Below are 16,112 nucleotides of genomic sequence, written 5' to 3'. Positions count from 1 at the left end.
TATATAATTAGCAAGTATTTTCTCCCATTCTGTGGGTTGCCTTTTTACTCTGTTAATAGTGCCTTTAGATGTAAAAAATTTTTAAATTTTCATGAAGTCTATTTTGTCTATTTTTTCTTTTGTTGCCTGTGCTGTTGGTGTCACATCCAAGAAACCACTGCCAAATCCAATGTTGTGAAGCTTATCCCCTATGTTGTCTTCTAAGAGTTTTATAGTTTTAGCTCTTATGTTTAGGTATTTGATCTATTTTGAGTTAATTTTTGTATATGATGTAAGGAAAAGGTCCAACTTCATTTTTTTGCATGTAGATATCCAGTTTTCCCAACACCATTTGTTGAAAAGATTGTTCTTTCCCTACTGAATGGTCTTGGCACTCTTATCAAAAATCATCTGACCGTATATGTGAGGGTTTATTTCTGGGCTACGTATTCTACTCTATTGGTCTATGTGTCTCTCTTTATGCCAGTACCACACTGTTTTGATTACCGTAACTTTGTAGTAAGTTTTGAAATCAGGAAGTGTGAGTTCTTCAGCTTTGTTCTTCTTTTTCACAATTATTTTGGCTATTTGAAGGGCCCTTGAGATTGCATCAGAGGGGTGTTTTAAATGCATATCTGACCTTCCTATTGCCACCTTCCCAAACCTTGGGAGTGCATCAGGAGACCCCAGCAAGCCCAGCAGGACCTGCATGCCTTCTGGTCCTGTCCTGTGGTACAGCTGTCCTGGACCTTTGCTCCTGAACCCTCAGATGAACAAAGCACATCCCCTCAGGCCTCCTCTTTTTCCAACTGCCTCCCATCCAGCAATTCTGACATTCTACAGCCTAATGCTCTCTTTGGAGAAGCCCCCAATAACTTTTTTTTTTTTTTTGAGACAGAGTCTTACTCTGTCACCCTGGCTGGAGGGCAGTGGCATGATCATGGCTCATGTAGCCTAGATTTTCCCAGGCTCAAGTGATCTTCTGACCTCAGCCTCCCAAATACTTGGGACTACAGGCATGCACCACCATGTATCTTTGCACCATGTATTTTTTTTGTAGAGATGGGGTTTCGCCATGTTGCCCAGACTAGTCTTGAACTCCTGGGCTCAAGTGATCTGCCCACCTCAGCTGCTCAAAGTGTTGGGATTACAGGTGTGAGCCACCATGCCCAACTACCCCCAGGAATCTTGTCTCAGCATCGTACCAACAGCACCCGCCATAGCCCTCCCCTCCTTGACCCCAGATGTGATTGTGTGTTTGCTTGTGTGGTTCTTGGTGGCAGTGGTGCCTCCTGCACTGGTCTGAAGGCTTCACAGAGCTGAGCAGCACTTCTGCTTCATTTCTACCTGTTTCTCCAGTGTCTGGGACAGTTCCCGGCTATCAATAGGACTGAAAAGCACTGTGGAGGGAGGCAAGGACAGGAAGAAGGGAGAGGGCTGCCCTCTGACTCAGTGGGTTAAACATGCCTGTCCAGGCCAAAGGCTGAGCAAAATAAAGAGTAGAAGCAGCAAAACCAACAGGTTACCAGCCAGCAACTGGGAACTTTACCAAGATTTCCTGGTCCTTGCCTCTTCCTGCCTCTGGCTCTCTTTCCATCACCTCCCTTTCCTGCCTCCCCTTCTTGTGCCTTCTTCCACTTCTTCCAACTCCTACTTTATTTATGGATTTCTTTTTTTCTCTACCATTGTTACTGCATTTTCTTTTTATTCTGTTTCCTTTGCCCTTAGATATGAAAACAAGTGTTTTAGGAGTAAAATTTCTTATTTTCAGATCTGAATTAATTTTACATTCATTCTTAGCTTAACTTATGGCCCTCTTCCATAACTAAAAGGTAGAATTCCATGCCTGTTGTCTCCTCACGGCCCCAGTGGCTGTGGCCTCCACCCTGCAGTGGTCCAAGCAAGTAAGCAGGCCAAAGGTCCTGTCTTCTGGGAACATGGACCACTTCGGGGCATGTACTAAGCAACAGGGCTGGCTGCTCCAGAGTGACTAAAGTTTGGAGAGTATTTCTCTATTGACTTGGAGACTGTTTAAGTCAAAGTGGCTACTCTAAAGCAAACTGCCCAAGGACTAGCTATTCAGTGGGAGAAAGGCCTCCTGAAGGGCCTGCCACCTGGAGATCCACTTCCATTTTGTTTGGAGGTGAGCGTTGGAAGGCTGGGCAGACACCCTCCTGGGCCCAGGAAAGAGGAAGACACCTTTACCTCCCCTCAGTACACTGCTGGTCCCATGTCCTGAAACCTGCTCCTCATTCCTCTCTGGCCCAGGTGGCAGTGTGGCCAGGAGGGAGCAGAGGGAATGAGACAAGGCTGCTGGCTGCTGCAGAGGGATCTGTGCTGAACTCACAGCACCACCCCCGAGCCATCTGGAGCCCTGGCCCTTGCCGGAAAGCAGTGGGATGCAGGCAGGGGAGAGAGAGGCTCGGAGCCACTGCACTGTCTCCCTCCCTTCTCCACGCCGCCCACCCTGGGAAACTGCGTAGGCTCATGGTTTGCCATTGGGTAGGAGTTGGGGATGGTATGGGTTAAATATCCTTGGCTTGGCCTCAGCAAAGTCCAGACCTTGGAATGGGTGAGGTAAGACCATGCTTACTCCTCTGTAGTTTTCCTAGAGAGGCTTATAAGTAATTCTGACTAGAGCAAGGGTGGTGGGAGGCAGATGGACCACCTTGGCCTGGAAGGCTGGGGATGGGGTGGCAGCCCTGCTGCTCCCCACAGGGGCAGAGTGTGGGCCCCTTCACTCTAGATGGTGCTCTGGGAGGATTCAGCTGATCAGACTGGAGGCTCGGGCGTGCAGGCAACCCTGCCTCTGCACCGCAGTCACTCCTGGGATGCTGCTCTGAGGATGAGGACAGACTGGCATCTGCAGGAGCTCCAGGCCAGGATGTGCTTCTGGGGCTGCTCTGAGTGGGGCATGGAAGTCCCTGAGAAGCCTATAGAAGCAGGCTATGCCTGCCCCAGGCCACGGTTCATATTCCCCAGCAACTCACTCCCATCCCCACTGCCCACCCCAACTGCATCTTCCCATCTTCTACTTAGCAGGCTCAGGCCCATGCCTTGTCTCCCTCCCACCCCCAACTGTCAGAATAGAAGCCTAACAAGGGCAACACGGGCCACCCTTCTGGTGCAGAAAGGGGTGGCGGGCCCACATGTAAGTCACTGAAGAACGGAAAGGTGGACTAGCAGGCCTGAGCAGGCATGGACATTAGCAAAGGCACTGATGCCAATTCTTGGAATCCTGCTTTTCCTTCAGAGAAATCTGACATTCAGGAAATTCAAGTATTTGTCCAAAACCCCACATCTACAGAGAGAAAAGGAGAATGGTCTTCCTGCCTTCTCCTTATCAGTAAGGACTGAATGCTAACACCTCTGGCCCCCTGGCATCAGTGCATTGTCAGAGGGAGTGTCTCTTGTGGGTGGTGAGAAATGTTCAGGCCTCAAACAGAAACACCCAGTCTTTCTCTGTGGTTTCAGACAGGTTAAATTACTCGCTTGCCCTGAGCTACGAGGACTGGGGATATCCAGAAAGAAATGGCCTCCACCAAGAAGAGTATCTGGGACTGCCCTATTTGTTCTGAACCAGCTTCAGCCTTAGCAAAATGGACTATGGATGGGGAAAATGAGGCTGCACATCCCTGGGGGAAAGCTGGAGACCAAGCCACTAGTCTAGATCCACAGCTCTTTTGCTCCAGAATAACCCAGAATAAGCCAAGACTTCCTAAGACTCAGTCTCCTCATCTGTAAACAGGGACTGTGCTCTGAGCTCCTTCCCCAATTTCCATACAGTCTCAACATGCTCTAGGCACTCAGAAACCCAGCAAACTACATGGGCAGGCCTCCTGCTCTCTGCTGGTTGGGCAGAATGGTGAGTACCATGTCTGTCTGTGTAAGTGTAGTAGCCCTCCAGCAGCCTAGGGCTGATAGGGGAAACTTGGGTCCGCTGGCCAGAAAAACAGTGATTCCAGATCTCAGACACTGCTTCTAGCCAAATGGAGCTAACTGTGTGTGATTCCCATCTCCAGATCTCATCTGCTGTTTCTGCAGCACTCAGCTAAAGTAATAACTCTGACTGATGCCATCATACACAAAAACAAAAACACCAAGTCCTAGTGACCACTGCCCAGTGGGGCCAAGTTCTTTCCCTCCTTTCTGTGCATTTGTCCTCATGCAGCCATTCGGCACAACTGTTCAATCACACTCCAGATCTACACAGCAGCTTGAGTTCCAAACCAGCCAGTAAGTCTCTATTAGTGACACACATGAACAAAGTTCCATTTTCTGCGGTCACATTTCAAAGTTCCAAGCACAGTTTCACTAGTCATCTTGGAGATGCCCTGAAAGCCTCCATGTCACTTGTGTGGCCCACATCCTTCTCTGGGACTGCTATATCCCTCTGTCCACTGGGAAGCTGAGGAACAACGCATCCTGCCGACACACCCTGGACACAGCACCCAGGCTGCTGGACCTCCTCAACCAGGCTCAGTGTGACTATACTAGCAGCTCCAGGCATACTACCCAGCCCACACAGGATCCCCAGGACACTCTCCAGTTGCCAGTGTCTGCAGTGCATCTGCGCTGGGACTGGCAGTACCTCTACCTTTTTCTACTCTGATTGGGCCACTCCTGGGAAGTGAGGAACTTAAAAAGAAAGTGAGTGCTGTAGCTGAGTTTCCTGGAAAAGGTCACTCTCTCTGACCCCATCACCCAGACACCTAACTTCAGAACCAGCCCCTTACACATGCCCAGAATCTCAGGCCAGGCAGGAGTTCAGCCCAGAGACACCAGGGCAATCCCAGCCTTCTTGACTGACATAACATCAAGTTAGAAGTGGCCAGGACAGATGTAGTCTGACTAGGACAGATCTAACAGCAGGTGTGTGAGCAAAGCCTGCAAACCTGTTTTCTCATCACATGGAAGCATGACCAGGAAGGTGAACCTGCTCTTAGCAAAGTGACAAAGAGCAACTGCACTGGTTCAAGAATTATGCTTTATCACCCCTCAGGAAGATGTGCCAAGGATTATTTTTCCCTTGACAAGAACACCACTGAAAGCCAACTCTAGAGAAGCGAAGGTTCTACCTGAAAACCCCAGCAGAGAAGGGTATTCACCATGTGTGAACTTGGAGAAGGGACCAGGTCAGCAATTCCCAAACTGGGTGCCATGGAACAGCAGCTCCTAAGATGTTCTGTGAAAGCAAGTCTGGGAAAGGCTGCCAACCATAGCCCTGTCCTGGAACTCTGTGATGCCCCTCAGGACACTGAAAATCCTGAGGAATCTCACAGCAAAGAAACATTTCATTTGTCCAGCCCAGCATTTGTTTGAAGTATTTGGCTGAGACTCACTCTTCACCAAACACTATGGATCTGAAGTAAGTGTGAGGCCCCATCTTCTCCTGGCCCTGAGCCTCAGCTTCCTCCCAGCACAATGAGGCAGATGGACTGAGTGTCTCCAAGGTCTTCCTACTCTGCTGTTTTTCCAGGCACAGCCAAAGGCTGGCTCCCTTCCCACCTCATTGAAGGTCCTGGGCTTGGAAAGCCTATAGGCAGGGGCCATGGTTTGGTGAGGAATGGGATGCCCACCAGGAGCCTGGGGCCACCATGTGTGGCTCTTCCTTATCCCCACCCACCTCACCCGGAGTTGTCCAGGTGCTGTGCTGCATCTCAAGGGAGCTGGAACCCAGAGGGGCAAGGCCAGCATGAGGAGGGGATGTCCCATAGCGGTACAGTCCACCTGCCAAACCTCCCTGTTCCTGTGAGGGGCTTCTGGCTTCTCACTGGCAGAAACACACAGGTGAGCTTCCCTGGCCTTAATCGTATTGTTCCAAATTCTGAACAGCAAGCGCTTACCTAACTGAACAGTGCAGGATGGCCTGTTTCTAATCACAGATGCAATAATCACGAGCGTGCACGCCTCCTCAGGAAGCCCCCACACTCCAGGAGCAACTCCAAAGGCACTGAGTCATCTCCCCACACCGACAGCTCCTTCCTCAGAATCTCACACTTACCTCTCACAAACCACACGTCCCACACCCACAGCACCTCATGGCATATATAGACCCTGACCTGTGAACAATTATTCTCACTCAGCCCCCTCCCACATGGTCCAAACGGCTCCAGCTGCTGTTAATCCCAGAGGCAGCCATGCCCGTGCCTGCAGCCAGCCTCTCTCCATCCTATCCAAAGAAGGATTCTTGTGGGGAGAAACAGAGGCTTCTACTCCCAGAGGAGTAGGAGGAAATCAGCAGACCTACTCTGTTCATTTTAAAGCGATGGCCCCAACTCATTTGGTGAGACATCCCACAGTCATTCAAAGCATCCTGAACAAAGCCAGGCTGGGGCTGTGGACCCAGAGTCCTCTTGTCCTCTTGGGCGAAAAAGAAGCCAAACTCACAGAAATGGTCCTGTAGTGGCCTCTTGGTGAGTGTAGGACACTGTCATCCTTGGTGAATGCTTGGTTCCCAGCCTGGTTCTTTACCCCGAGGTCATTTCTTTAGGAATGGGGGAGCTGCCCCACCACCTCAGGTCCCCAGCTGACTAGAACTAAAGCCAAGAAGAGGTGCTTCCCAGAGCCCAGCTGGAAGGCAGTTTCCTGCCTCCCCTGAAACTTTTCTCCCCTCACCAGCATCCCCATCTAGGGCCTGCTGTCAAAGAGAGAGGCCTCCTGGCCTAGATCAGGGAAATTTGCGTCCCTCTGTGTCCTAGAGCTGCTCATGGCCCACTCCAAATGAGTTCCATTGGGAAAAATTGTTCGTAAGATTGTCTTTGGTCCTCTCGAAGGCCATTTTTCCAGACCAAACTTGGACCAGGTTAGAAAGTATCTTCTACTCTCAGACTCTACCCAAGCTTTCAGGGGATGCAGAAATCCCTTGGGAGATCTGGGGCCAGGCCCTGTTCTTTGCTGCCACATCCTGGAACCAGGACACATCCCTGCAGGAGGACACAAATGCTGGTGGTCAAGGGAAATGACCAGGAAAAGAGAGTTGGTGAAAGAGGGGAAGGGAACCAGGGGAGGTATGGTAATGAGGTAGCAGGTGAGTGGGGAGCCGGCGCAGAAGTGGTTACCTGGGTGAGATGAGGGTTGGGGTTGAACCCACACTGGTTGCAGACCTTGTTGTGACACTGGGTGCAGGTGTTGAAGTTTGGCTGGCTGGGGGTCGACGTGAGGTCCGAAGTCTTGCATATGGGACACAGCGTGCTGCTGGGAAGGGGGGCGATCTGAGGGACGGAGTAGGGTGATGTGGGTGTGCTGCCTCTGTCCGGTGACACTGAGGGGGACCGCCCTGATCTCTGTGTCCTGCTGTCTACCTGCAGCGTCCTGCGGGGACCATCAGCCTCCTGGCCTGCTGGTCCCTGTGCCCTTGTCTCTCGGGGGCTCTCATGGCCAGGAGTGGTAGCAGAAGCCTGCTTCGGAGTTGGGGAAGCTGCTCTCTGGTTACCCAGGGGTTCCTTGGGGTCCAGTCTCCGGGAAGTGCTGAAATGACATTGAAAATGACTGTTAGAGATACAGCTTAGAGAAGCAGCTTGTGGAGGTCTCTACCAAGCTAGGTGACCCTGCCAAGCCCCATCACCACCCTCTTCCTCCTGCCCAGAAGAATCATCATGGCCCTCATTTGCTGTGTCCTGTGCTGAGCCTTGACAAGCATCTCCAACTTGAACCCTTGGCACCAGGGCATGAGGCAGGATTAAAACATGTCCTCTCACATTCTGATAAAGTACAGACTCTGATTCAGTAGATCTGAGTAGGGCCTGCATTGTAAGAAGCTCTAAGGTGATGCCAATACTCTCGTCTGAGGCCCATGCTTTGAATACCAAGATTCTAAACCTACATGTTAGAAATAACTGGGATGGGCCAGGTATGGTGGCTCAAGCCTGTAATCCCAGCACTTTGGGAGGCCAAGGCAGGTAGATCACTTGAGGTCAGAAGTTCAAGGCTAGCCTGCCCAACATGGTGAAACCCCATCTCTACTAAAAATACAAAAATTAGCCGAGCTTGGTGGCGCACACCTGTAATCCCAGCTACATGGGAGGCTGAGGTGGGAGAATCACTTGAACCCAGGAGGCAGAGGTTGCAGTGAGCAGAGATCGTGCCACTGAACTCCAGCCTGGGCAACAGAGTGAGACCCTGTCTAAAAAAAAAAAAAAAAAAAAAAAAAAAAAAAAGGCTGGGCACGTTGGCTCACGCCTGGAATCCCCACACTTTGGGAGGCCGAGGCGGGCACATCAAGAGGTCGGGAGATCGAAACCATCGTGGCCAACATGGGTGAAACCCCGTCTCTACTAAAAATACAAAAAATTAGCCAGGTGTGGTGGTGGGTGCCTGTAGGCCCAGCTACTTGGGAGGCTGAGGCAGAAGAATGGCGTGAACCCGGGAGGTGGAGCTTGCAGTGAGCCAAGATCGTGCCACTGCACTCCAGCCTGGGCAACAGAGCGAGACTCCATTTCAAAAAAAAAGAAAAGAAAGAAATACCTAGGGTGATTTTTAAAATTCCGACTCCCAGACTGAACCTCAGTCGAATTACATAAAAATCTATGGAGGCAGGACCCTGGCATTAGTATTTTTTCCTCCCTAGGTGACTCCAACATGAGCCCAAGTTACTATATTGAGATACCATACTGGCCAATCTGCTATATCCTGCCTTGAACCCCTTCAGAGGCTGACCCTAGATTGCTGGGGATGGGGGATACTGCAATGCCTAGTTAATGCCATCTCCTGTATCAGGGGCCTGCCTCTACACAAAGGAGCCTTCCTTCTGGTAGCCCTCTGGCAAGCCTGATGCCAGACCAAATCTACCAAGATGGGATAAAGTGTTACTTTTCCACTAGTGTGAAGCTGGGTGGGGTTGGAGTTCCAGGATCCAGCCTTGAGGAACCGCTGAGTGAGGTCCAATGCATCTAACCCTCACCTCCATCCCAATCTGGCTGCAGAGGAGCCAACAGTGTTGGGTAGTTCCATGAGGTAGAAAGCAAACTGTCAGGCTAAATGTCAATCATATATTCCTTCTCCTTTGACCCAACTTAAGTTCATCTCTGCAATTTTCCTCTTTTCCAGTTTGAAAGAGGATGAGCACAAAAAGCCAAAGACAATGCTTTATACTGCTTCCCTGAAATTCTCTCCCTGCTTTAGTCTGTACTCGTTGGGGTGAATGCTGGCACTCAGGAAACAGGGCTGACTTGCTGAGAGCAGTGTGGAGGCCCAGCCTGTGCAGGAGACTGCCCTGGTAGCTGCTGCCTCAGTGCCCCAGGAGAAGATTCTAAGTTTGCTGCCCCCATCTGAAGGCCATCTGCTTGCCAAAAAGATTTAAGAGCCAACTGGTAGGGCATCTTAGAACAAGCCATTTCAGGGGGAAGATGAGGAGCCCGCCTGGGGACACCCACCCCAAGATACTCTGCAATCCTTCCTCCCTTCTGAGGAACTGGCGGGTAGAGAAACATATCCTTGGTCTAATAAAGACTCTCCTAAAAAAAAGAAACACTATTAAATAGTGTTTAACATTCCTGTCATCAACCATCAGTGGCATAGACCTAACTATCCAGTCACAGACCCGCCAATTTCTTCTTCAGCAAGACAACCAGAGTTTGAGTCCAACCCCTCAGGGCCATCTTTGCCACCAGCTGTGAAGCCTAGCATGGTGGTGGCCACAGCATCAGTGGCCCACACTGGGAACCTGGGCTTCTCTGGGCCCTTTCAGTATACTAATTTCTAGGTATCCTAAAGAAATATTTCCCACTTGTCCAAATTAATAGTTTCATTTTTTACATAAATTATTTAGGACTGGAGTTTAAAGGCAGCCCTTGAAAGCAAATCAGAAGCTACTGAGAGCTTTTTACAACATGTGAATGGGCTGTGGCCCCCTCTCCAGGCGGTGCAAGCCTTCTGAGAAATGTAGCCATTTCTATTGTATTTGTGTTGCCCAATAAGTAGCAGGCAATCTATATATACAGTGACTTTTTAAATCAATGTTGTATCACAATATAGTCTTTCTGGAGACATTTAGGGTTCTAAACTCAGCTGTGGTGACAGTGAATAAACAAGCAATGTCTTCTGCACCCAGCAAAGTCTGCATGCAAGGGCAGTGTTCCTGGCATTGATGTGCGCCCACACACCTCATGGTAGCCATCATGACACCTGGAGATCGCGATATATGTCCACGGTCTTTGTATTCTCCCATCTTCCTAGATGCTTCCTTATATCCTCTCCTTGATCTTCAAGCTTCCAAACACCTCCTTTTGTCTCTTAACTGCCACTGATGACCTGCTGACCATCTCACAAAAAAAGTGGGACCCACCAGAAGAAACCTGCACAACCTCAGCCTCCCTACTCCTGTCCCCCAGTGTTCACCTGCCTCCTGATCCCAAGGCCCACTTCTCACCTTCACAAATTCTCCCCTATCCTTCATCATCCATTTCCCCCTCTCTATTGGATCATTTCAATTATCATACAAACAAGCTTCTCCCATCCTAAACAACAAAAAAGTAGAAGCAGCAGTACTTTGCTCCACTACTCCTTCAGCTACTGCCCCATTTCTCTCCTCTTCTTTACAGCAAAACTCCTTAAAATAATTATCTCCACTTGCCTGGCAAGGTGACTTGCCAGGTTGCCAAGTCGTAATCCCAACTTGGGAGACTGAGGCAGGAGGATCTCTTGAGCCCAGGAGATCAAGGTTACGGTAAGCTAGGACGACGCTGCTGTGCTCCAGCCTGAGTGACAGAGCAAGACTCTGTCTCTAAAATAAATAATAAAAGAACTGCCTCCACTCACTACCTCCCACTCCTCTCCTCTCTCCCTCTCAACCTACCCCTCCAACCTGGCTTTTGCCCATCACTCCACAGACATTACTCAGGTCACAGTCAGTAGGGACCTCCACATCATCAAATCCGACAGTCACATCTCAGTTCCTCATCTCATTTGACCATCAGCAGCACTTGATCCTGGGTGATCACTCCCTTCTTCCTGAAATAAGTTCTCTATTTGCCTTCGGGAATACCACCTTCTCCTGAATTTCCTCCTCCTGCCTGGCCACACCTTTCTAATCTCTTCTGCAGATTCTTCCTCATCTGCCAACCCCAGAACACCACTCCTTACACTGGAGAGACCCAGGGCTCAGTCTTTACACAAACATGCTTCTGTGAGTACTCACAATCCCTAAGTCTCAAGACTTACCCAGTCTCAGGGCTTTAAATCCACTTTCCACTGATACCCACCAAATGTCTATCTCTGGCCCAGAACTCTGCTCTGAACTCTTCACCTGTCTAACTGCCAACTCCACATTTTCACAGAGATGCCCTGTAGGCATCTCCATCTTGATACACCCAAGCTGAGCCCCTGATCTTCCCCCTAAATGTGGGCCTCCTAGTCTCCCCCTTGGTGCCGTCTCTGCCTCCCTTCCTGTCTCATCCTAAGTCAATCCAGCAGTATATCTTGTTGGTTTCTGAAGCTGGCCACTACTACCTATTCCCTCCTCCTCACCCCACCTGGTTTGAGCCATTCTCAGTTGCCAGGATAAGTCTTTTTGTGTGTGTGTGTGTGAGTCTCCTTCTGTTGCCCAGGCTGGAGCGCAGTGGTGCAATCTCGGCTCACTGCAACGTAGCTAGGACTACAGGCGCACACCAGCATGCTTGGCTAATTTTTTGTATTTTTAGTAGAGTCGGAGTTTCGCCATGTTGGCCAGGCTTTGAACTCCTGACCTCAAGTGATCCGCCCACCTCGGCCTCCCAAAGTGCTGGGATTACAGGCATGAGCCACCAAGCCCAGCCCCAGAATAAGGCTTTAAATACACAAGTCAGGCCACTTCTCTGCTTTGCTTAAGCCCTGCACTGGCTTCCTTTCCCTCCCAAAGGAAAAGCCAAAAGTCTTACAATGGCCCATAAGGCCCCATGGGATTTTGCCCCTTTCCCTCTGGCCTCATCTCTGATTACCCTCTCCCTGATTCCACTTCCCTTATGCCAGGCCCACTCCTGACATGTGCATTTGGCCATTGGATTTGCTGTTCTTTGTTTTTTTTTCTTTTTTTTTTTCTTTAGTTTTGTTTTGTTTTTGAGACGGAGTCTCACTCTGTCGCCCAGGCTGGAGTACAGTGCTGCGATCTCAGCTCACGGCAACCTCCGCCTCCCAGGTTCAAGCAATTCTTCTGTCTCAGCCTCCCAAGTAGCTGGGACTACAGGCATGTGCCACCATGCCCAGCTAATTTTTGTATTTTTAGTAGACACGAGGTTTCACCATATTGGCCAGGTTGGTCTTGAACTCCTGACCTTGTGATCCGCCCGCCTCGGATTTGCTGTTCTTTCTGCAGACACTTGCTCCCTCTCACGTCTTTGCTCTGGTGGCATCCTTTCAGGGACACTTACCCTGAATCTATTTAAAACTGTGCTTGTCTCCCCTGCCTCTTTGTTCTCTGTGGCACTGAGCACCTTCTGACCCATCATATAACAAATTTATTGCTTTTGTATATCCTCTGGGATGCCTGCATTAAACTGCCAGTTCTGTGTGGGCACAGTCTCCATGTGCTTTCCTCACAGCTGTGTCCCAGGGCCTACCACAGTGCCTGGCACAAACTGGATGCTCAATATTTATTTCCTGAATGGGGTGACTGTAAGCACTAAATGACTCAGAGCAGTAAAATGTGGCCCCAAAGTTTTAAAGCTGAGGAAACACGGCAAGTGCCTGGCATGACACTCGGCCCTTCTCTGGGTCTGACTTCATGCAGGAGAGAACTTCAGGAACAATACCTAAAGTTCCTCCCTATAGCAGTTGGCTACACCCCCAGCCGTACCATAGAAGGCTCTGCTGACAATAATTGTGGTAATGCTGACCGAGCCCTCACCATGAGCCACCTGTCACATAGTAACTGCTTTAAGCCTCACAGCAAATTCACTGGATAGGATCTATTTTGCCCATTTTACAGATGAGAAAACTGCCACACATAAAAGTTAAGTAACATACAAAGCCATCATGACTTGCAAATGGTGGAGCTGGGATTCCAATATCTAGGCCACCAGTCCATGTCCTTAACCACATCCCACACTGCCTTTCTAGGGTAGCTGTAGAGGGGGTAGAAAGCATTGCAGTTTGGGTTCTTTGGATTATTTTTTCTGAAGAGCTGCTTACGTGGAAGCTCCCTGGGAAGAGGTTTCACCATTTTGCTCCCCACTATATCCTTAGGACCCAGCGCCACGCTTGGCATTGAATGGACACTCAGTAAGCACATGCACAACGACCAGAACAATGTGTGAACAGTAGAATGAGCTCACAGAGTGGGGCTGGGCTAGGGCCATGACACCATTCACCTGGGACTTAACTAGCAACGCTGGGAGACTCAGAGAGAAAATGACTCCAACAATAGATATTTATTCATTCATTCAGGCATTCACATTTACTGACCCCTGGATTAGTTCCAGGCCCTATAATAGGTATTGATGGTATAAAGGAATGATATCTCTTCAATGGAAGGTGGGTCCACAGGTGTTCATATTTTATTCTTCACATCTTATACATGTTGTATAGGTATTCTTATATTCTTTATAAACAGTCATTTAATATTTAATTAAAATATTTTTTTAAAAAATGATTCATATAGGAGTCCAGTCCTCCAAGAGCCTCTGGTCTAGAGTAGAGACAGATGTGCAAACAAATCCCTGCAAGACACACTGCTGCATGGTCCAGTGATGGACAGAGGCAGAAGTCTTTGAGGATGAGAAGACATTTAAACTGGGTCTTAAAAGATGAGCTGTTCATGCCAAGGTGACAGGGCATGCTAGGCAGAGGCAACAGCATGCACGAAGACCCAGAGGCACAGCAGAGCATGCTCAGTCTGAGTAGCTACGCAGGATAAGCTTGGAAGACGTAAGTCATTGCTGCTCCCAGCACCTAGAACAGCTCCCAGCAATCGTGTGATAGTGTGTGTTGAACTACCTGAGCTAATTGGGAAGCTAAAAGCTAAAATGAGCAGAGCCTGTAAGGTTTTCACATAGGGGAATGTTTAGGGTCTCTTCAAGGAGAAGAAGATGATGAGGTAGGAAACCAGTGAGAATAAGGCACTGGCCCAGGAGATAGTCTGTGTGGCAAGAGGAAGGGAAGGTACAGCAGCAGGTATTCTGGCTTTGGCTCCAGGGAGGAGTGTTCCTTTTAATTGAGATGGGGAATCCAGGGAGAGAAGTCAATTAGTGGGTAAGAAATGGGAAGTGAAATCACAAAATCACAAGTTTGGGTTTGGTTTGGTTGTGTTGAGGTGGGGGTAGGGGGTAAGAGACATTAAGAGATGGGTCACAGCTTCAGTTCAATTCAGATAAGTGTAGATATTTTTATCTGGGAGAGTTACAGGTCTTGTTCACAGACAATTCTCAGGCTAGAAATCACCCAGAGAGCAGTGGTCCAAGAAAGCTTTGTGGGGAGGACCAAAGTTCATAGGAGTAGAGGAGATGTCAGAACCAGAGAAGTCAGGGAAAGGAGAAAAAAGAGAATGACCCCACAGGTTTATAGAAGTTCCCATGAGGAGGAGCACTCAACAATGCCCCATGCCATGATGAGTCTACATATATGAAAGCCGAGAAGTCACAGGAAGAAAGGCTACACCTATGAGTGCCACACACCATAAATGCCCAAGCCCTGTCCCAAACCAGTCCAGCTTGGGAGGGGCCAGTTCCTTCTCCAGCTGAACACAAGGGCCCACCGTGGCAGGAGCTCCAGGGGTCATAACTGTCTGTACCACACACCTGAACACACATTCCATGAGAGCCACAGTGACTACACCCGTCCAAGGCCTCCTCAGGAGGGAAGAGGTAAGCCCTCCAGGAGGCTCTTCTTAAGAGACACAAACAAAGGTCTCCACCAAAATATGGCTGCTGGGCAGGAGAAAGAAGGGAATGAGGAAAAAGAGAGGGAGGTGTCCACAGGCAGGACCCAGCCCACCCTAAGGAAGACTTGGTCTTGTGGATGTGGCCTCATCAGCAGAGAGGCCCCTTGAGGCCAGTGCTCCTCCCAGCAGCCATAGGAGTCCTATTGCTGGGGAGGGCCAGGGTAAGGGTGTGTAAGCAAGGAGGGGAGACGGGTGCCACCATAAAGGAGACATAAGAGACAGGAAGGGCAGAGAGATGAAGGAGTGGCTAGAAGTCAAACAGGGAAGACTAGAAATGCCTTATCTAGGGACAAATTATAAAATTATATATATATATAATGTATTTTATTTTTTATTTTACTTTAAGTTCTGGGACACATGTGCAGAACGTGCAGGTTTGTTACATAGGTATACATGTGCCATGGTGGTTTGCTACACCTATTAACCCGTCATCTAGGTTTTAAGCCCCACATGCATTAGATATTGGGAGAAATATATTTTTAAGATGGCCAAGAAAGGTAAACAATGTACAAACAGCCAGATTTCTACCACTTTTCTTCCTTTCAGCATTTAAGGCTATTAGCTGATCAGAAACAATCTTAACTCAGAGCTGTTTGCCAAGGCAGGAAGGAGCCCCCTGGCCACAGGAGGGCTGCTGGGAACGGGAACAGAGAAAATTCAGTTAGCCTCTCCCCCACCAATCCTTAGTACCCTGTGGCCTCCTGTCCCATCCCATGACCACTGCTGGGAGACATAATCCTGATTGCACTGGTGAGAGGCTGGGCTCCCCTCTGTCAGAAGCCCCCAGAAAGGCACGAGGCCAGCGTCAGTGACTAAAAAATGCTTCAGACACCAGTGACGTCCATAATGGCAGAACCACCAGAAGAGATGTGGCTGCCCTGGTGCACAGTGGGAAGGAGGGCCTGACCAGGCTGATTCAGACCAGACGGAAAAGCAGCCAGGCATGGAGCCAGTGCAGGCGCCAGAGGGAAAACCAAGCTGGGCCCCACAAGGCAGCATTCCAGAGCATGCCCCCCACCGCCTTCAGTTGAGGATTTGAAAGAAATGTTTTCCATTAATAAATGGCTGTCTTTGCTCACCAGGAGGGGAGTGAACTTAAAGAAACTGTTTCTCTAAGTCAGAGTGGCCAGAAAAGCCCCACAGCTTCAAAAGAGGTTTTGATAAATTCATGGCTGACCTTTCTGTAATGGGCAATTAGGGATGGGCAGATGCTGTGGGAGGACCCTCTCCTTTGAGTCCCAGGGCAGGAAGGACTACTGGGCCACCCCAGTGGTTCCTGTGC

General features: G+C 49.5%; 1 protein-coding gene across 3 annotated transcripts in view; it reads right to left on the bottom strand.

Moving 5' to 3' along the window:
- BSN (bassoon presynaptic cytomatrix protein) overlaps nt 1-16,112 on the bottom strand; it is a 118,954-nt gene that overhangs the window by 39,869 nt on the left and 62,973 nt on the right. For all 3 annotated transcript variants that reach the window (XM_063805781.1, XM_016941099.4, XM_016941098.4), the window contains exon 2: nt 7,041-7,449. Coding sequence is in view for 2 of the 3 variants with exons in the window: in XM_016941099.4 (XP_016796588.2) it covers nt 7,041-7,449 (409 nt within the window). In the remaining variant the exon portion in view is untranslated. The remainder of the gene's footprint in view (nt 1-7,040; nt 7,450-16,112) is intronic.

The sequence above is a fragment of the Pan troglodytes genome, chromosome 2, assembly GCF_028858775.2.
Source record: "Pan troglodytes isolate AG18354 chromosome 2, NHGRI_mPanTro3-v2.0_pri, whole genome shotgun sequence".
Lineage (NCBI taxonomy): Eukaryota > Metazoa > Chordata > Mammalia > Primates > Hominidae > Pan > Pan troglodytes.
Note: the sequence above shows the minus strand (reverse complement) of the source record. Positions and strands in the feature narration are given on the sequence as shown.